The sequence below is a fragment of the Neoarius graeffei genome, chromosome 10, assembly GCF_027579695.1.
Source record: "Neoarius graeffei isolate fNeoGra1 chromosome 10, fNeoGra1.pri, whole genome shotgun sequence".
Lineage (NCBI taxonomy): Eukaryota > Metazoa > Chordata > Actinopteri > Siluriformes > Ariidae > Neoarius > Neoarius graeffei.
Window position 1 is genome coordinate 30,643,893 of NC_083578.1, and position 22,738 is coordinate 30,666,630.

Here is a 22,738-nt window from a genome sequence, read left to right on the forward strand (position 1 = left end):
GTCACGGACACTGTGCGAACTGTATGGGTTATTGGGGATTAAGCCGATCCGCACCAACGTGCATCACCCACAAATGGATGGTTTAGTGGAACGGTTCAATCGCACCCTTAAGAATATAATTAAAAAAATTCGTAAGTGAGGACGCACGTAATTGGGATAAGTGGCTCGAGCCCTTGCTGTTTTCAGTGCGAGAGGTCCCCCAAGCCTCCACGGGGTTCTCCCCGTTCAAATTATTATATGGGCGTAAGCCGCGCGGCATTCTAGATGTGCTGTGGGAAAATTGGGAGGAGGGACCTTCACAAAGCAAAAATGAAATTCAATGTGTTATGGACCTGCGTGCAAAACTCCACACGCTCACCCACCTAACCCAGGAGAATATGCAGCAGGCCCAAGAATGGCAAGCCCGCCTGTACAAGGGTATGCGCCTTAGGGAGTTCACACTGGGAGATACGGTACTCGTACTGTTGCCCACGTCGAGCTCCAAATTGATCGCCAAGTGGCAAGGACCCTTTGAGGTCACACGGCGAGTCGGGGACGTCGACTACGAGGTGAGGCGAACGGACAGGGGTGGGGCGCTACAGATTTACCACCTCAATCTGCTTAAACTCTGGAATGAGGGAGGTCCCCGTGGCGTTGGTGGTTCCGGAGAAGGCGGAGCTGGAGGTTCAAAAAGGGGCATTGGCATCACGTACCTCTCCAGTCCCCTGTGGAGACCACCTCTCCCCGACCCAACTCATGGAGGTCGCCCAGTTGCAGACCAAATTTTCGGATGTGTTCTCGCCCCTGCCCGGTCGCACTAACCTCATAGAGCACCACATAGAGACGCCCCCGGGGGTGGTAGTGCATAGCCGCCCTTACAGGCTACCCGAACACAAAAAAAAAAAAAAAAAAGGTGGTTCGGGAAGAACTTGAGACCATGCTTGAAATGGGCATCGTCGGGGAGTCCCACAGTGACTGGAGCAGCCCGGTGGTCTTGGTACCCAAGGCCGATGGGTCAGTCCGGTTCTGTGTGGACTATAGAAAAGTCAACGCGGTGTCTAAATTCGACGCGTACCCAACGCCTCATATTGAGGAGTTGCTCGATCTACTCGGCATGGCTTGCTTTTATTCAACACTGGATTTGGCGAAGGGATATTGGCAGAGCCCCTTGACTCCACTATCCCAAGAAAAAACAGCCTTTTCCACACCGTTTGGTTTACACCAATTCGTCACACTTCCGTTTGGGCTGTTTGGGGCACCCGCTATGTTTCAGCGGCTGATGGACCGGGTCCTCCGGCCCCACGCCACCTATGCGGCCGCCTACCTCGACGACATCATCATATAGTAATGACCGGCCGAGGCACCTTGAACACCTAAGGGCCGTCCTTAGGTCGCTGAGGCGAGCGGGTCTCACAGCCAACCCGAAGAAGTGTGCGATTGGAAGTACGGTATCTGGGCTTCCACTTGGGCAACAGGCAGGTGCGTCCCCAAATTAACAAGACTGCAGCAATTGCGGCCTGCCCGAGGCCCAAGACCAAAAAGGGGGCGAGAGTTCCTGGGGCTGGCTGGCTATTATCGTAGGTTTATACCCAATTATTCGGACGTCACCAGCCCGCTGACTGATCTCACTAAAAAGGCAGGCACCAGATCCAGTCCAGTGGACGGAGCAATGCCAGCGGGCTTTTTCTGAGGTAAAGGCTGCACCGTGTGGGGGACCACTTTTACACTCCCCTGACTTTTCTCTCCCCTTTGTGTTGCAGACCGATGTGTCGGACAGAGGGCTGGGGGCGGTTTTGTCCCAGGAGATGGAGGGGGAGGACCGCCCCGTCCTGTACATCAGCAGGAAGCTGTCGGTGCATGAGGGGCGCTACAGCACCATAGAGAAAGTGTCTGGAGATCAAGTGGGCGGTCCTCGCCCTCCGGGGCACCTGCTGGGGCACCCTTTCACCCTCTGTTCGGACCACGCGCCCCTCCAGTGGCTCCACCGCATGAAGGATGCCAACGTGCGGATCACCTGTTGGTATCTGGCACTCCAACCCTTGAATTTCAAGGTGGTCCACAGGCCGGGGGCACAGATGGTCGTGGAGGACTTCCTCTCCCGTCGGGTGGGGTGGGGGGGGGGGGGGGGGGGAGTCGGCTGCAGGCCGGACGGTCGCCCGGCCTGAGTCAGGCAGTGGGGGTATGTGTCAGCGGGGGCGTGGTAAAGCGCCGGTCCGTGACAGGAGGGCGGAGTCAGGGAAGGTAAGCGGCAGAATCACTACACCTGAGAGCAATTAACCTGTGTGTGTGTCTTCCCAGTGACCGCGCCCTACTTAAGGAGGAAGAGCGAGAGCAGAGGCTCTCTCCCGAACCAGACGGCTGATTTGTGCGAGTGTGTTTAAGTAAGCTTAAAAGCTAAATAAGAGTTTTGTGAACTCAGTTCTGGCCTGCCATCTTCTGTGCTCCGCCCATACATAGGAACTGCCACAATAACGATAATGTTTAGGGATTATTTAAAAAAAAAAAAAAAAAAAAAAGTCTGCGCGCAAACCCTACTGGATGATGTTTGGTATTCATTACCATTCATTGCTGGTCTCTTAAATCCACCAGAACAAGAGAGGTTTGGAAAGGGTGAGAAACTTTGACGACACTAGTCTATTCGTGAACATGTTTGTGCTGGGAGAGCAGTAGTTCCAGCCAGAGACATAAATCATGACTATTCTGTGATGACTGATCAATCAATGGCCTGCACTATTTTTAGCTCCACCTACAAGCAGAAGGGTCGACAAGAAAATCCAGGAGCAAAAGCAGAATTTTACAGGTGACCCTAGCACATCAGTATGTGGGTAAACTTGATACACAAATGATTAATATAGTGAGAGGAGTGAGATATAACTGTAATATAGGAATGGTTGGAGCTGCGCGTTCAAGTTTGCTACAGAATTAAATGTACTTGCATGTCCAGTCTGTGTTCATTGACTGAATTACAATACTGCACATAGTGTCTACAACTGCAGTCAGTAATATTTACTGCCAATCAGCAGAATTCTTTTTTTTTTTTTTTTAAGATTTGTAGCTCTGCACATTGAAAAACATCCATACTCATCAACGCATAGGACTTTTCCAACCGGGGGGGGAAGTACATCAATATAGAAAGTGCGTGCAATGCAAGAGGCATTACTGAAGAGACTGGTGAGAAAACAATCTACGCAAAAAACCTTGCGACCCTGCGGAATTCTTACACGTCCACTTCACCGTGCTGCACTCCCAATTGAGGGTGTGTGTGTACACACTGATGCATCATGTAGTGTGAATGGTTCTCACCATCATCTGGTGTGGTGTAGCGAGCAAACTCAGGAAAATATTCTTCAATTTTTGACTTTCCTGCCAAAACCTTTTCAGCCAAAAGGTCCTGTTTATTCAGGAAGAGAATTACAGAGATCGTTCGCAACCATCTGAAGGGGGGGGGAAAAAAAAAAGGAGAAGTGTTAGTTTTTAAAAAGTTGTAAATCTTTTCAAAACGTTTCCAAATCTATCTATTCAGCATTTGCAGTGTTTCTATTGTATGACACTCAAAAGGCACTCAATTCACAAATCCTGGGTTTACAGTCTGATTTTCCCCATGATTTTTCTCTTGGTGAGGGAACAAAAATGAGAAAAAAAAAAAAAAGGGGGGGGGGAACCCACAACCCCCCTCCAAAAAAACTTTCAACTTCAACACTTGTCCCCCCCGCCAAAATTTTATTTACTTATTTTTTTTTTTTACACACACAGCCACACAACATTCACTTGTTCCATTTTCTTAACAATAGTTACTCACATTTTAAAGTTCGGACTAAAATGATACTCGACTAATATTCCTTTTATTAAAAATGAAAAAGTTAACAAATAGGCCTTCTCTTAAAGTGCATATGAAGCAATTTTTCTTCATCTTTACCTACTGTGTAATAAGCAAATAAAAAACATAAGTGCGTGTAAAATCTGTTAAAAACAAATTGTAGTCTCAAAATCCCCCCCCCACACACACCCAGTGAACTGGGCCGAGTTTTATTGCAGGATATACTTTGCTGACATCACAATGGTTGCCAAGTGCTTGTTTTTCACAAAGCTTTGTTTACGATAGTCTGTAGAAAGTACACTCCGAGCCTTTTAAGAACAATTAAAAAGATGTCCAATGATTGAGTGGAGTGAATCACCAGTCTCTAGTGCTCAAGGTAGTTCAAATGAAGCAGACTACGAAAGTTTCTAATGGCCAGTATGCACCATATGAAGACGAACCACTTGCTGATGTCAAAGACGACGCAAGACCAAGAAAAAACAGTACTGATGAACAAGCTAATGGTCTTACTCAACCAGTATTAGAAGCACATTATGAAAGAACAGTAGCAACTGAGGCTTGGCAAGTTTTAAACTACATTTGAATAAAATGATTCCTTGAAGGAAAGGAAAAGCAGAAGATAAATCGTGGGTCATACGCAGCACCATTTGTATGACCGTGATGGACTGATCTCTATATAGGAGGTCAATGCAGTGATATGACAAAAGGAGCTATACCACTGGCATAACAGCAAGAAACCTAGCTTTTCGTTTTCATTTTACCTTTAGTGATCTTGATGAAGCTCTTTACAAAGCAATACCTAGTTTTGATTTCTTTTAGGAAGTTGCTTTATTGAAAGTGTGAATTTAAACCCAGGTTTATTCGTTACACTGTGAAACACGCAGCATGTCGAATTGAATTGTTCTGTTTGTTTAATCTCATTTGTTTTAATAGGCTGTGCATGTCTCTCTCTCTCACTAACATTTTGATTTCATTATCATATCTTGATTGCATCAAGATTTCAGTGAATTCTGAATTCAGTGAATTATTTGTGAGTGGCCATGTGACCACTCAAATACACCTTAGCCAACTTCCCTTTGTCTTAGGCTACATCCACACAACAACGGCAACGAGATGTTATTTAAAAATATATCGCGTCCAAATGGGCAACCATCAGTAAAATATCAGGTCCATATGGCAACGCAACGCTTGCTGAAAACGATGCAATACACACGCCACACCTCTAGGGGCGCTGTAAGACGGTCCCTTTGGAGACACCAGAACAATAGAAGTAGTAAGGACGCATGCGCATAAACTATTATGCGCGAGACTTCATATTAGCCACAAAGTCAGGAAAATCTGTTCGTAAAATTACATTATAATGACCAAATACAATGAAAAGTATTTTTCCAGTCTCACCTGTGAAAGGTAATCCCATGTGATCTCGTTTGGACGGCAAACCTGTTGGTACAGTTAAACGCAGCTAATCTTTATTCTCCGCTTTGACCTTTCCAATATGGCGGCGAGGATGACGTACGATTCTACGCGGAAGGCGGCGTCTTTAATGATCCGGAATAAATTGAATACCACACGTTGATGGATTAATTTGTTGTTTCTCACCTGTGAAAGGTAATCCCATGTGATCTCGTTTGGACGGTAAACCTGTTGGTACAATTAAAGGCAGCGCATGAATCTTTATTCTCCGCTTTGACCTATCCAATATGGCGGCGAGGATGACGCATGATTCTACGCGGAAGGCGGCGTCTTTAATGGTCCGGAATAAATTGAATACTACACGTTGATGGATTAATTTGCTCCTCTACGCCCTTTTTGAGGAATGTACTGTAGGACTAAAACCAACATCTGAAGAGGTGAGATCGCTCCTTTTTTCCCTTATTTTTGCTGGCGGGATTGACTCTGCCCTAAGGGCAGAGTCAGTCTCTCTCTCACTTTGCACCATTACACAAATATTCACAGTGAAAATATTTTGTAAGCGTGTTTCATGAACCAAGTTATAGGATTTGTTGACAACTCGCATTGCATCGCAATGAGATGATCATTGGCACTACTGGTGTTAAGAATCAGACCATTTCATAAATGAATATTTTGCTGTAGAGCTGCAGTGTTTGTACAATTGCATGTTTTTGCTTCACTATTACTGTCACTATTCTGCTTCTTGCATTACTACTGTGAACTAACACTGAACATAATAATAATAATAATAATATCCAAGCTCATGTTTCACTCTCACTAGTGCGCTGTAAGGCTTTTTCCTGGTGATATTCGTTACACTTCTACCCGGCGTGAAGCACTGACAGTCATGTGGTTGTGACGTCATCGTAAACAAATCCGTTCTACTCATCCAGACGACTTCACAACGGCAACGTTACCAGATCTTTCCACTCTGGAACCCGTTCTCAAAAAGATTGCGTTTTGGGCACCCAAAACGCCGGTGCCGTGTGGACGCCAGGCCTAAACGATAAGCAATTGTATCGGCGTCACCTGAATCCGTTGCCGTGTAGACAGGGCCTTAGCTTAGCCACAAGCTAATCTAGGCCTACCACGTGCTTAGCTAGGCCATAGGGCCTTTAACAAGCACACATTAGCCACACAACGCTAATCTAGGGCCTTCCATACACACAGACCACACACACACACAAGCACACATTAGCAATAGAGCTAATCCTTGTTCTATTTAGATAACATTTCTTTGTTTTAGCTAGCAACAAGCTAGGCCTAACACACACACACACACAAGCATATTTGTATATAATATTTCAATCGGTTATTTTTTTTTTTATCTTTGTTATAATAAATTCATTTATTAAACAAACTGTCTATTGTTGTGCAAAAATATCCTTGAAGTCACCCAATCTCTCAAAGAATTCAAAAAGGTGCATATAAGTTATGTAATATGGTAAGTGATCATAATAATTTGGATTAATGGTATGATTCGCTTTGGAATATACCATAATTTAGCTGAATGATTCACAACTTTGAATGATTCACTGATTCACTCTGAATGATTCACTGACTCGATTCACTTGAACGATTCACTTGAGACTGATTCATTTTAATTATTAACCTTCAAATTTAATGAGACTGATTTAATGAGATCACTTAATAATTACCAAATGCACCTACAGCATGTAGTTTATTTTCACCAACCAGCAAGGCAGAACATCTTTCATAACCACTGTTTTCGAAATGTGCTGAGCATAGCAAAGTACATTTGCTCAGAGGTTGGCGAAAGTCCGGGTGGTGCCACTGCACAAGTTTGACCCAATTTCGCCTCCGAGCCGGATCGAATGGGAACAGATGCATCCTTATGTCAGGGGTAAAAAGTTGTGTTCATACAACTAACATTATTTGGTGTGCCAGCAACACAATATCGACCTCCTCTTTGTTTGGGTTTAGGTCTGCCATAATAAAATGTGACGGCAAGTTTGCAACCAATGTGACATCACGGCAGTGTTGCATAATGCGTTTTAGCTGGGAGTTAGCCAGAATATTTTATTTTATTTATAGTAAACCCACAAAACTACTTTGCCTCATAAAAACATCAGTTTTTATTACGGTCATGTCAAACTTTGCAGTTGTATGTTTCAACAATATATGGTTGTTGAAATGTGTTTTGGGAAAAAAAAAAATCCCACTTCATATGCAGTTTAAGAAACTTACGAACATTTGCAATCTGTAAAGAGAGCTGTGATTTCTTAAATCTATTTGTACAGTCAATCACAGCAGCACTTTCCCATCTGGTTTTGTTTTCACAGCATTCGAGCTGTGTTACTTGAAGTCACGTGCGCCCTCTCCTGTCTAAGCAACGCAATTGCAGCTAGGAAAAACTGATGATGCAGCCTGATCACCACAACTCATTTTTTACTTTGATTCGAATAAAAAAAAAAAAATACATAAATAAAAATGAGTGCAAGTACACAATTTATCCTTGCACATTACATGCCTATCAAACACATTTTAATAGTTCTGTGCTTATTTAAAACATCTGTTTAAAAGAACAGGCTCACCTGTTGTTCCAGATATTTTTGAAGAGATTAAGTGCTTCTTGGAGACGGTTGGTTTGATTGTCTTCTCGGATGACCATGTTATAGCTACTGCTGGCCACTACAAAGATGATGGCAGTTACATCTGTGAAAAAGGGAAGACAGAAATCACAAAAGTTATGACTTAATCCACAAGGCTTGAGGTTTGATTATGGTGCAATCAGGAGTCTCAGGACTTACTCTTGGACGCTCATTTCCAAGGATATTTTAATGTCAGTAAAATGTGCCGTCACTAGTTTAAAGCTAAACAAAACCAAAAAAATAAACTCCTTTATACTGACAATATCCATACAAAACATGTTCAATTACCTGTTCATATTAGTACCCGTGTTGTATACTATGTTCAGGTTTTTCTTTTAAAATAAAACTTCCCTAGGTGCTGCCATCTTACCATCTCTGAGGTTCAAACATCACGCTCTGAGTACCTGAGAGAACCCATGACTGTCACGTAACTCATGTCACATGACTTACTGAGGCTGAGATCGAGTGGATAAATCGCTTCTAAATTGTTGCAAAAATCACCCTAAAGATGCCCAAGCGTCTGGCTGTAAAAATAAGCCAGATCACTGAAGCAGTGACCCACAAGCAGTGAGCAGACACGTACCTAGACTATTATGTTGCTGATAAATGCTCCATCGCAGGCTACTCACAGTGGTTCCCTCCAAAATTAAAATTTTCCTTGTATTTTTGTGACATGCTTTCTTCTTATTTCACCAAGAACGGCAATAATCATGTGGCTATGACCACAGGTTGTTTCCTCGTATCTGTCAGAACTGCACAGGCGTTATCTAGTCGAGTGAGATTTAAGCTTCATAAAAAGTGAAGTCTTGATTTGCATATTTTGTTGCCAATAAAAATTACATGGCTAGAGAACATTTCTAATTAGACTTTTAGAATTAGAAGCCTTTGGTCACATATACGAGGGCAAGTCAAAAATTTAAGACAAATGGAAAAAAAAATCTTTATGAAAATAAAGCTGTTTCTCTACATAACCTCCATTTAAGTCTAAACACTTCTGCAAGCGATGTTTCCATCGGAGAATTCCTTCTTTGAATGTCTTTTGAAATTATAACATCTGTCTTAGAACTTTGACTTACCCTCATATTAGAGGTCTGCGCGGGACAGAATTTTCAGTCCCGCTCCCGCATTGTGCAGTCCCGCTCCCGCAAAGAATTATGACTTTCAGTCCCGCTCCCGCCTGCCACATTTTGTCCCGCTCCCGCCCGCAAATCCCGCATGATGCAGACGTTCGCGTTATTTCTCACGAAAGTTATTGTCATTGGCTCGGGGAATTAAACATGCTGAGCTTAGCTGAACTCTCCACTGACCGATCCTTCACCTAGCGCACGTAGCGAGGGTGCGCGTTGCCAGGCGGCATGCGCAGCTGAGGCTTTACAGAGATAGTCTGCTCTTCTGCCATGATCGGAGATCTCAAATACGGAAGAGCGGAAAGGAATCAGAAACGTATGCAAGATTAGACCACATCCGCAAATTTAGGCATCTTAAAATGTTATTAATGCCAAATAAAATATCCAGCACAAATTATATATGATAGACATAAATTAATAATTTATAAATTTTATTTTAAACATTTTTAGTTAGCGGGACTGCAGCTTATCACCTCTCCCGCCCGCTCCCGCATTGTGCACTCCCCCTCCCGCCCGCAATGAGCTTTCAAAATTTGTCCCGCGCCGCACTGCTTTGGGTCCTGTGGGAGTGCAGGGCTCTACCTCATATTACAGCACTGTGAGGTTCTCTCTCTCTCTCTCTCTCTCTCTCTGCATTTAACCCACCTGAAGCAGTGAAACACCCCCCCCCCCCCAGAGCAGTGAGGAGCAGCACGACAGCACCTAGGGATTTTTTTAAGAAATAGAAGCCTTTATTTGATGGCTGTGTGAGACGAAGGGAAATGGAGTGCTAGTGTGCCAGTTACGTCACAAGTGTTTATCCAGTTTCAGTACAAATGGCCACACCTTGGGAAGCCTATTCTTTGCAATATCATAATTTATCCATTTCACAAGTTAAGTTTTATTTTTAATTAAAAACTTGCAAGAAGCACATCAGGGCACTTGCCGTGGTTGGCAAACGGGGTTTATTTTTTGGAATTTATTTGGCTTTAGGATACAAAGTAAATCAGCACAGTCAATACTTATTACATTTGTGTCCCTATCTGAAATTGTGCGCATTTGAAAAGAGAACCATAAAGCACAATTCTATAATAAAATGGAACACTCTACATTACCCTGAGCAATGAGGAGCTGCGCTACAACAACCGAGGATTTTTAAGAATTAGAAGCCTTCATTTGATGGCTCTGTATTACTAAAGGTAAACAGTGTACTAGCATGTCCGCTACACCGCAAGATAGGAAATTTAATTTCATATCTAAACATGAGAAATTCAAACATGATTCATGCATTTTTGGTAAAGTGGTGGTGGTGGGGGAGCGCAATAGGTTTACGATCAGCAACAATTAAGGGAAAAAAAATTGGTTAATTATGAGTTGAGATAAAATTGCTACGTTATGCAAAATAGTAAAATGAGCGACATTTACCATTAAAACACTGGATCCACTTCCGACGTTCGTCTCTCTGCCCACCCACATCAAACATGCTAAGAGAAGAAAAAGTATTTTATGCAAGACATTATGTACAGAATTATTCTTTGCTTTCTCTCATTAAAACAAAATAAATGCATCTTTCTTTACCTTACAGAACTGCACTTGAATTGTCTTATGATACAACAAAATGTATAATATACTGATTAGTTGGCCAAATCAGCAGTGCTCCAAAATCATGGCAATTTAGCTGTCTATGAAAACTAAATTTTAGTACATTTACTAGTGGGCAGCCATAAACATTCACTAAAACATAAGGACAAAAGCCTAGATCTTTAGTGTCTCAGGTCAGTCAGAAGAAGGAAATACATAGTACTCTGAATAAGTAAAAAGTAATGAGTAAAGCTGACAAGCTTGTTAAATACATAAAATTCACTCGAGTTCACACGTTTTTAAAAATATAGCAAGGTAACCAGGGGTCGAAATTAACCTTTGAATGTACTTGCCCTCAGGGCAACCAACCCCAAAAATTTACTTGCCCGCATGCATGTATCAGTTGCCCTACTTTTTTGCAGGTTGACTGGGTAAGTAATTTGCATAAAAAGCAATCTGGATGTATATTAGAGTATGCAATAAAATTTTTCAACTTGTTTTGCCATTGTTTGATTACTGATTGATAGAAATAAAGTTATAACACTCATGTGTGTTTGGTGTTTATTTCATCATGATGAACAGTAAAACAACTAAGTATAACTACTAGTATCTTCTATTAAAGATGTTAAACAGTCAGAAAACATCATGTCATCATGGTCAAGTGTAACTGATCAAATCAGAATTAAAAATCAGTCCAAAAAGACGCTTCATTCGTTCTAGCCTACGTGACAGTGGCGCCTCATGTGAATAATCATATCATGTAGCGCCATCTCGCGAATGGAAGCGTCAACTACCGCAACGAACCAAAGTCAAGGACAAATGAAAGAGAAGACGGGAAAAATAAGTTTTCGTTCTGTTTCTGTTAGGAATCACAACTTAATTTTTCTTGGTAAAATAGACAAACACAGTTGTCCAATGGACAACTAGTGATAATTTTATCGTTGCCCGAGTACAAGAATGACTTGCCCATGTCCGTCGGTACATGCTTAATTTCGACCCCTGGGTAACGCTGATGTGATTTGATCAAAACAGGCCTTTTACATAGAAATCTAAAGACTTAAGATGGAACCTGACTATCAAGTTTTAACCTTTACTGTAGTGCCCAGAAATCTATGGATTTAGACCGAGCTATACAACACAAGGATCCATGCACTCCTTCAGACTTCTTTATATTCACACATCACATCAAATGGCATTCGCGTTAAACTGATTCTTCTTTGAGACAAGACCCTGGGATCAGAGAACCACACAAGCCAACAGCACTTTATTTATTTTACAAACAATTCAAATGTCAGGCACATTAAAAGTATATAGAATACATTTTAAAAAAAAAAAAAGGGAAAAAACCCACAGGCTGAGTCTAAGACAAAAGACCGAACTAGAATATATTAAATAACTAGGAACTCAAATATTCTCACCTCATGGGCCAGTGTTTCCAAGATAATCTCATAAAAGCCATTATATTTACGATAACATTCCGAGACCATCTTGGAAACTGAGTACAAGGATTAGTGATTTTGGCCATTAGTTAGTGATTTTTAAATTATGGACCATTAGAATATTACAATAATAGCTTTTATATTCTAATAGTCCAAAATTAAAGAAATCTATCTACGCTTCATAGAGTCCGCTCTAGGAGCCTTGTAAGAAATTGTGTACTTAAAACACAAAGCTTAGGAGGAGTAAGTCTCTATCTCAGGATAGCCGATGGAACTATATTACACTGCCCTCTGGTGGTTATTCACACATTACTCTAGGCTAGTGCTTCACATCACAGCTACAGTATCCCAGGCACCAGTGAAGATCCCCTTTACACTCAAGAAAGCCAGTACACAGAAAAACACAAGATGAAGAGAGGAGTTTGCTTATCACTTACTGGAAGTTTACTTTGTCCACCTGGAATCTGGTCTCAAAAATACCAGAGGTCAGAACTCTGCATCTGAGCAGGTCCTAAAAGACAAGCACAAAACTGTTACAATTTCCTCCCCCTATTATGCCTCTGGTTTCGCTATGGCAGGGTTCAGGTAATAAAATACTGAACTTTTTTTGTACCAGTACTCATGAGATATGATCTTTAGTGGCACATTACTGATCTGAAAGCAAGCCAGTGAAACATGGATAACATTTAAACGTGAGGAGATCATTGCAAAATTAGTTTATTGTAATCATATTTTAATCTTAGTCCAGGGGTTTGAACATTATGCGCAGTAACATTCAGCGGTGTGCAACTGGTAGCTTTTAACTACAGTTCTAGTATAGTACTGCTACAATTAAAATGTGGTGGCTATCATTGTGCCATATTAGAACACCCACAAGATGTAAAAATATTTAAGTGAGGTCTTAATTCTGTCAGTAAACAGGTAAGGCAAAGATATTGATACCTGTATGCCATCTACCAGTAAGAGAGAAAACAATCCATTCATATAGCATGCATGATTTGAATTGTGATTTGCTGTTATACATCAAATTATTTTCCATTAGTACAAGGGGTGGGCAATTATTTTTTCCATGGGGCCACATGAGAAACAAAATTTTGTGGTGGGCCGGACCAAAAGGCTGAACTAAATTCTGCATAATATTAATTGTATTTCTTTATATAAAGCAATAAATAACATTGTTTTTACAAGCTGCTAAGACTGGTAAGAGTATGGAAAAAACGAGGTTGCCTTACAAAAAATGTCATTTATTTCAATCAAATTTCCCAAAACAATGGTTAACAAAATGTGAACGTTTGTTAACACAGACATCACAATATTGTCTTTCTACTCCACATATCAAGCAAGATACATCATATTATAATGATGCAGTGTCGATTCGGTGTAGGTATCAGATCTAGAGATCGGCTCAGGCTCCGGCGCCTGCTGGTGACATCACATTGTGATTGGCTGGACCGTTTGAAGGATGACGTACAAGTTTGTGGTTGGTCTGGACAAATTACGGAAGTAGTTATCGCGGGATTTCATGTCATTTTCATGTCGCACGCATTGCGTTTTTGTTGAACACAACTTCAAAATAAAAGCAATGCACATTCAGTCCATGCATGAGGTAAAATTAGAAAATACTAGGGCTGTAACGATATGCGTATCGAAATCGAGATACGCAGAGCCACGATCCGTATCGCAATACAAGAAGGCAGAATCGCGGTACACCCTTTCAAACTTCTCAGCCCAAAAACAGAGGCGCTTCCAAACTTCAATTTATGAATACTTTACTTTTTATTTAAATTACATTTTAAACTTACTTAAATTACTTTTATTTTTTTGTATCCATTAGTAAGTCGTTTTTTCGCCAACCTGCGACAATCTTCTGCGAGTCACGCAACGTCCACACTCGCCACTGGCAGAGCATTCATTTCTTTTAAGTGGTGGCCATTCTGGTTGCGACGCAGGGAGCGAATCTGTAAACAAGCAGCTCATTGGCTGGCTAGGTGTGCCACAAGCCAATCACAATCACTTGACCGGAAAGGCATGCAGTGCTGCCAGATTGGGCAGGTTTAGGTGCTTTTTGGCTGGTTTTGAACATATTTTGGGGTGGAAAACGTTAGCAATATCTGGCAACACTGAAGGCATGTCTGCTTGGGCGGAAGCCTTCTGCGGCAGTTACATTTTGACACGCGAGCAATGTTTGACTATAAAAATTCCGTAATTTCCATCTGTTTTCCGCGATCACAGAAAATCATTGGCCCTATGAGAGAGAGACCGTGAGAGAGCCACCCCCCAAAAAAAATCTTAACGGATTTACACGATTTGGAAAAATGACTTTCAGAACCGAAAAAAACAGCTTCCGGCTCAACAGTATTATTTTGAGAAATAAAACAATCTTTGGATATACATTTGTTCATTTTTGCATACATATTACTCACTCTGCAGTGGTCCGAATTATGTGTTATTAAATAGTTAATGCAAGTAAGTAAATGTTAATAAGTCAAATTTACTACTTTAAAACACTTTAAAAAAAATCGTGGGCGTATTGAATCGTGGGTCAAAAATCGCGATACGAATCGAATCGTGAGTTGGGTGTATCGTTACAGCCCTAGAAAATACGTTTATTTTGTAATTTCTAATTAACCTTACGCGGGCCGATCAGAATGAACCAAAGGGCCGGATGCAGCCCGCGGGCCGTAAAATGCCCAGGTCTGCATTAGTACTTTCAAATGTCAAGTTCTTTTAGGTTTACTGTTTTAGGTTATTGGCAAAAGAGATTAACATTTTGTTCTTGGGGCAATGCTAAGCTAAAATGTAGTAAACGACATAATTCATTCAGAAAACAATTGAGGCACTCACCTGGTCAGATGGTGTGTAGTCACTCTGCTGCACAATGTCTATTTTGTCTAAAAAGCTGTTGGGGGGGGGGGGGGGGGGAAGAAGAGAGAGAGACACTAAGAAATCTGAAACCCAGATCATGGCAAATACAAATGATTAAGATCTCATCCCCACACAAATTAATTCAGATCCAATTACTAATTCCCCCCGACATGATGCCCTAGTTGAGCTGTACTCCATCTCCAGACATCTTTCGCCTTATTTTGATGAAGGAAACACACCTCTGACTGGTTTAATAGGGTGATCTATGAATGTAATCCACAGTTTTAAATAATTTGACAGACTTAATTCAAAGCTACAAAAAGGTAAACTTAAGGGCTGGAATGGCCAAATATTCCTTAATGTTAAAATTTCAGAGTTCACTTGAATAATTTAATAAGAAACCCAGGCGCAGAAAAACAGACTCTTCTGATGGACACCCAAACAAACGTGCTAGTGCAGCTCAAAATCAGAATATCATGAAAGTTACTTTTTTAGATTACTATAAAAAAAAAAAAAAAAGTTTTTCATTTGTTCCTTCCTCTCTACCTACATACATACCACCAACACCATACCTTTTTGAAGATTATGGCTTGTAGCTCATGAAAATCAGAAATCCAGTATCTCAAGTTATTAGAATTTTCCCTAACAAATCAAAAAAGGACTTACAATGCAGAAGTGTCCAAATTCTGTTCATTTATACACAATACTTGGTTAGGGCTCCTTTACCATAAATTACTGCATCAATGCAGCATGGCATGGAGGTGATCAGCTTGAGGCACTGCTGAGGTGTTACTGAAGACCAGGTTGCTTTGATAGCAGCCTTCAGCTCATCTGTATTTTTAGGTTGGGCATTTCCCCATCTTCCTCTTGATATGCCATAGATTTCCCTATGATGTTCAGGTCAGGCAAGTTGGTTGGCTAATCCATCACAATAATATGGCCAGCAAACAATTTGGTAGTAGATTTGGCACTGTGGGCAGGTGCGAAGTCCTGCTGGAAAAGGAAATCAGCATCTCCATAAAGCTTATAAGCAGATGGATGCCTGAAGTGCTCAAAAATCTCTTGGTAGACTGCTGCATTGACTTGAGACTTGCTAAAAACACAGTGGACCAACACCAGCAGGCACCCCAAAATCACCAGACTGCAGAAACTTCACATGGGACTTCAAACACCTTGGATTCAGTGCCTCTCCACTCTTCCTCCAAACTCTAGGACCTTGATTTCCAAATGAAGTGCAAAATAATCCTTCCTTCTGAAGAGAGGACTTTTGACCACTGAGCAACAGTCCAGTTCTTTCTCTCCTTGACCCAGGGAAGACACTCCTCACATTCTCTCTGGTTCAGGAGTGGCTTGATCTTAGGAATGTGACAGTTGTAGCCCCTTTCCTGAAAACATCTACGCGTGGTGGCTCAATGCACTGACACCAACCTTAGTCCACTCCTTGTGAAGCTATCCCAAGTTCTTGGATTGACTTTTGACAATCTTCAAGGCTGCAGTCATCCCAGTTGCTTGTACACCTTTTCAACAATGACCTTCTGTGGTTTACCCCACTTGTGGAGGGTGTCTGGTCGTCTTCTGGACAACCATGAAGTCAGCAGGATTTCCCCCTGATCGTGGTTGCATGTACTGAACTGGACTGAGAGATGCATGGGATTTATACTGTTTGAATAGTAACGTACTCAAACTTGAAGTGAAGTACTCATAATTTGAGATACTGGATTTCTGACTTTCATGAGCTATAAGCCATAAAAAAAAAAAAAAAAAAAAAAAAAAAAAACCCCTCCAAATTTCTGTGTGCGCAATGAAGAGAATATACGAAAGTTTCTTTATGAATTAAATTACGGAAAAAAAGGGAACTTTTTCACAATATTCTAATTTTGAGATGCACCAGTAGTCTATCTTCAAGGAGCTTAAAAATATTCTCTACAGTGCATGAGTCATGTAGCGACAGAACTAAAATCACTAAAGTCAAAATTAAACTGAGGGCTTTAGGTGTTAGCCTAGTTTGTCTGATTGCACTGCCCCAACTGTATCACAGTTATGTTATGTTTTCTCTTCTGCCTGGTAATGCATTTTAAACAAATTTTTGTACTAGGCTATGATCCAGAGATGCACATCAACACACTCGTATCTAATGATCAAGTCTTTGATCAGTCGTGGCTATTTAAAAAAAAAGCGCACACATGATTTACATCACATGACCGTCTTTCCTGAAATGTGTCTCCATTGTGGTCAATTTCAAATGACTTGGTGTTTGAGCACATAGTGCACTACATAGGATGGAAAAACCACCTCTCATTACCTACATAGTGTAGTGTAATGAGATCAATTAGAACACCAAAGAGAGACATGAATACCAAAGTAATGAAAAACTACTCGAGTATTCAAATTATTCCAGCCAGCCCAATGAAATGTAAAAACGAACCCGTGGTATGGTTGTTTTGTTGTTGGTACCAGATGGGCTGGTTTGAGTATTTCAAAAGCTGCTGATCATCTGGGATTTCCACATACAACAGTCCCTAAAGTTTACATGGAATAGTACAAAAAAAAAAAAAAAAATCATCCAGCAGTTCTGCAGGCAGAAAGAGAAGGTCCAGAGCTGACAGGAAGGTGTTGGTTATTCAAATAACTACAGTTATAGTAAAATCATAGATATAGTTAGACATACAGAAGAGGATTTGAGATATTTGAACAATCTTCTCTTCACTCCCATCTTTTGAAAGTTACACATGTCCAAACATTTTTCTCTCCATTCCAGATTTGGTCCCCCTTTGCAGTTATAGTAGCCTCCAAACTTCCAGGAAGAGTTTCTACTAGATTTTAAGACGTGGCTGCAGAGAGTTGTCCATTCAGCTACAAAAGCATTAGTGAGAACAGACACTGACATTAGGCGAGAATGCCTGGGACACACTGCCATTCCAGATCATCCCAAAGATGTTCACTGGGGCGGAGGTCAGAGCTCAGAGTTCTTCCCCTCCAACCTTGGCAAAACGTGTCTTCATGAAACGGAGCCTTGTGCTCTGGGACACCATCATGCTGAAACACGTTTGGACCCCTTTGTTCCAGGGAAGGGAAATCTTAACGCTACAAAGACATTACCTAAGTTGTGTGCTTCCAACTTTGTAGCAACAGTTTGGGGAAGAACCACATATGGATGTGCCGGTCAGGTGTCCACAAACTTTTGGCTATATAGTGTACATGTTTTGATTTGCTTCTCTATTGCTCCCCATCAGTCATGCCATGTTGTTCTACTGAATGTAAAGGTTGATACAATTCACTTGCACCACTCTATAGATACTCACTACTGTGCACAGTCAATCAGCTGATACTCATTGGAACGCTCATAACAGGCCTTCACTCCATCATCCTGCCATAGTTTTTTTGCATTCTCGTAAAACTCCTAAAAAGAGAGATGAAGGAAATTAGTCATAGTGAAACCACAAAAAAAAAAAAAGCCAAGCATTAAAAAGAGGTCAGTCATTTTATTAGTGTCCAGGACTGTGCATTTATTAATATTCATTAAAAACAATTTAATTAGGGTTAGTAGTAAAGTTGACTCAAGACAGAACATCATAATTTCAGACATTAATATACAGGAGGGGGGAAAAAAAAATAATCCACACAACCAGATTTGCTTAGCTGGACTAAAGCTCTTGCCCTCAGATGAAACACGCCTGGACCCGTGATCATGTGTCTGCAAGACACAGGACTCTGTCTCATGTGAGGGCCATCACATGCCCTTTTGCACTGATCCCAGCTTGCTTTACACTCTTCACATAGGCCACAGTTTAGTCCCAAATTAAAGCTTGCATATTGGCAAGTCATACATTATTAAAAATTTGTTGGAATGGCTTATTTCTCTTTAAAAGGGAACATGTGAAAAACACCTCACTTTCAGTGCTTGTGCACATTTTGGTATCTGGAGTGCCTAGCAACCCACAAACTAAAATCAGACAATCCAGTCACAGTTTCTTTTAGGTTGCCCATTTCAGAAAGCATGTGCTTCAACAAGCAGTTCATATTTGGCGCCCATTTCTATGTCACAAGGAGTTCATTAGAATTATGTTGCCACCTCGTCTGAGTATCTCCACTAATGGCTTGAGAACTGCCTTTGCGAAAGAATAATGACGAACAGGTTACCCGGTTGTCCGGTGGGTGGAGGTCTGTGTTGGCAGTGGCTCATTGCTTAAAAGAACAGGCACTCAAAATCAGCCATTTCGAAATGGGCTGTTCAGACAGGGCAAGAAGGGAGGCTGTTGTGCTTTATCCATATATTTTGAATAAAGCATGTTACAGACATTTTATTAAGACCTCAGGGAACTGTGTCAACTTGTGGAAAAGGGGTATAATGTACCATCTTGAAGACCACTTACTTCAGGTATTGGAAATATCAAATCTCTCAGAAATAACATCACATGCAGGAAAAGAAATCCAAGACTCTGGATGCGTGCTAGTGGTCTTGCTGTTCATATTCATCCATTTTATTCTCTCAACAAAACTGTATAGTACACTGCAATTCATCAAGTGTGTGTTTATTTTTATTATAAATAAAAGGTGTAGTAGTAGTACTGGAAAATAAGAATCCAGAAAAGTGAGAGTATGATCCATCTAGATTTGATCATTTTTACATTTAGAGCAGAGTCATGTGAAGTCTTTCACACCTAAATATTTTTCACATTTAAGGTCTCAGAAGCAATATCTTATACCTAAAGAATTCTAATCTGTAAATTAAACAGGAAAATGTATTCTATCACAAGAACTTCTTGACTTGTGTTCATATTGTGATCGTCTTTCATTCAGACCAAATGCCTGGTTAATACAATAAAATTTCATCAAAAATGTGCCACTCCCATAAATGATATAAAGACATAACGGTCGCATTTGCTTTATTTCTTCATTGCACTAGCTTGCTTAGGAAGCAATGGAATCATGGCAGTGAGCTTTTGGGACTTTCCTGCTAAGCATCTGACCCTGAGGACTATGGGAGCTTGGAGCACTTCAAGACCTATGAAGACCCCTGAGGCTGTTAATGAGCAAGAGGGAGAAAGGTGCAGAGGGAGCAACTGTTAATTAACCTCCTCCAGTTAAATCCCTTAAAGACTCACTTTGCACATACAGAAAATCCCCATGGAGCCAACTAATATTGCATTACTACACCCATAGTTGATAAAATTCATTCTCCAAATGTCCCATATGAAGAACTGGATTCAATATCATCTCACTACGATTGGCTGCATCTTCTATTAAACCTCGTGGGATGGAATACGACAGCAATGAGTGACAAAATGCATGTCAAATAGCACGGTGGCCGTCATTGCTTTAAATCCCCCAAGACAAACTGCGGGGATAGCATGTTTAAAAAAAAAAAAGCAGCTATAAGACTTCTTTATAAAAGGCTAATAAAAGGAGTGCCCAGAATAATAAACAATTTATATTTGAATTAAAAAAAAAAAAAAAAAAAAAAAAAAGACATGGTGCATTAAGACTGTAAATCCCAGCCATGTTCCTGGAGATATTTTATTTGCATGAAGACAGTTGTGCTTAAATAAATGAGAAAATTAAGGGACATGCGAGAGAACATCACAGCCTAATAAGCTCGGCCCAGTAAAATTGTAATACACGTTTATTACCAAACAATTATTAATACACAATACTTAGCTGAAACATAATGCATTGCAACACATTCCACAAAATGGTCTGCATTTTATTACTAACCCAGGACCAAAGACACACAAAGCGATACTTCATTACTTGAGAAATAAACTTTTAGATAAAAAAAAAAAAAAAAAAATGATGTTTTCTTCCTGTACTCCCTTCTCTTGGACTGTTTTAGCTTGGTAACATTTTTACAACCACTTTTACTAGCATAAGGACATGTTTCTGATGGAAACTACAAAGCACAGCTGTAACTCATTCTGGATAAGTCAAAGAGGGCAAATTTAAATCTCTTCTGAACTCTATTTTCCGCTGTTCCAACCTAATACTTACAGATGTGAACTCAAAGTTCTTCTGATTAGGTAAATTGGTGATGTATTCGAGTCGCTGTTGGTTTTCTGCACAGGCGACCTGGACAGGCGGAGCAAGAGTACTCATAGCAGCAACTATGGTCTGTAAACGAGAGAAGATTAACAGGGTTAGTGTCAACACAAATCGCTCACTTGCACACAATGAAGCATAGAAACTCTATACAGAGCTATTCAGCTTATTCTACGTCCTAAGTAAATGGGCATTCCCAAACATATTGGGTATATTAAGCTCCAAAAATATAAAGTAGAGAAAATATGCCAACACGCATTTAATTTAATTAAAAAACAAAAAAAAACCCAGATTTCAATTTGGTCTCAGACCCCACTGTATATGGGCTGATCATTCTGGTGCCAAAATAGTTAAGTATACCGGTTTAACAGCATTACATCTGTGTCACTTACACCACAATCACTTTCATTATTAACCAAACATATTGGATTTAAGCTTACAGACCTCTATAGCCTCTTTTATATTGTTCTTAATATCTTGAATCTTCTGTTTCTTCTCTCTGCAATTAAAGAAATAAAAAAACACATTAGAAACTTTGTTTGCATTAGTCAAACTTTGGACTTACAGTGGGGCAAAAAAGTATTTAGTCAGCCACCAATTGTGCAAGTTCTCCAACTTAAAAAGATGAGAGGCGCCTGTAATTTACATCATAGGTACACTTCAACTATGAGAGACAGAATGGAGGGAAAGAATCCAGGAAATCACATTGTAGGATTTTTAATGAATTAATTGGCAAATTATTCGGTAAAATAAGTATTTGGTCACCTACAAACAAGCAAGATTTCTGGCTCTCACAGACCTGTAGCTGCTTCTTTAAGAGGCTCCTCTGTCCTCCACTCGTTACCTGTATTAATGGCACCTGTTTGAACTCGTTATCAGTATAAAAGACACCTGTCCACAACCTCAAACAGTCACACTCCAAACTCCACTATGGCCAAGACCAAAGAGCTGTCAAAAGGACACCAGAAACAAAATTGTAGACCTGCACCAGGCTGGGAAGACTGAATCTGCAATAGGTAAGCAGCTTGGTGTGAAGAAATCAACTGTGGGGGCAATTATTAGAAAATGGAAGACATACAAGACCACTGATAATCTCCCTCGATCTGGGGCTCCACGCAAGATCTCACCCCGTGGGGTCAAAATGATCACAAGAACGGTGAGCAAAAATCCCAGAATTACACGGGGGGACCTAGTGAATGACCTGCAGAGAGCTGGGACCAAAGTAACAAAGGCTACCATCAGTAACACACTACACTGCCAGGGACTCAAATCCTGCAGTGCCAGACGTGTCCCCCTGCTTAAGCCAGTACATGTCCAGGCCCGTCTGAAGTTTGCTAGAGAGCATTTGGATGATCCAGAAGAGGACTGGGAGAATGTCATATGGTCAGATGAAACCAAAATAGAACTTTTTGGTAAAAACTCAACTTGTGTTTGGAGGAGAAAGAATGCTGAGTTGCATCCAAAGAACACCATACCTACTGTGAAGCATGGGGGTGGAAACATCATGCTTTGGGGCTGTTTTTCTGCAAAGGGACCAGGACGACTGATCCGTGTAAAGAAAAGAATGAATGGGGCCATGTATTGTGAGATTGAGTGAAAACCTCCTTCCATCAGCAAGGGCATTGAAGATGAAACGTGGCTGGGTCTTTCAGAATAACAATGATCCCAAATACACCGCCCGGGCAACGAAGGAGTGGCTTCGTCTAAGAAGCATTTAAGGTCCTGGAGTGGCCTAGCCAGTCTCCAGATCTCAACCCCATAGAAAATCTTTGGAGGGAGTTGAAAGTCCGTGTTGCCCAGCGACAGCCCCAAAACATCACTGCTCTAGAGGAGATCTGCATGGAGGAATGG

The 22,738-nt window shown here is 41.0% G+C and overlaps 1 protein-coding gene across 1 annotated transcript in view; it reads right to left on the bottom strand.

The window, feature by feature from the left end:
* The window catches only part of LOC132893013 (guanine nucleotide-binding protein G(s) subunit alpha), a 69,008-nt gene that overhangs the window by 10,530 nt on the left and 35,740 nt on the right, over window positions 1-22,738 (bottom strand). The window contains exons 3-10 of the mRNA XM_060931702.1: window positions 21,332-21,386; window positions 20,840-20,959; window positions 18,154-18,251; window positions 14,831-14,885; window positions 12,424-12,497; window positions 10,392-10,450; window positions 7,804-7,924; window positions 3,283-3,413 (exon numbers count right to left, since the gene is read on the bottom strand). Coding sequence (XP_060787685.1) covers window positions 3,283-3,413; window positions 7,804-7,924; window positions 10,392-10,450; window positions 12,424-12,497; window positions 14,831-14,885; window positions 18,154-18,251; window positions 20,840-20,959; window positions 21,332-21,386 — 713 coding nt within the window. The remainder of the gene's footprint in view (window positions 1-3,282; window positions 3,414-7,803; window positions 7,925-10,391; window positions 10,451-12,423; window positions 12,498-14,830; window positions 14,886-18,153; window positions 18,252-20,839; window positions 20,960-21,331; window positions 21,387-22,738) is intronic.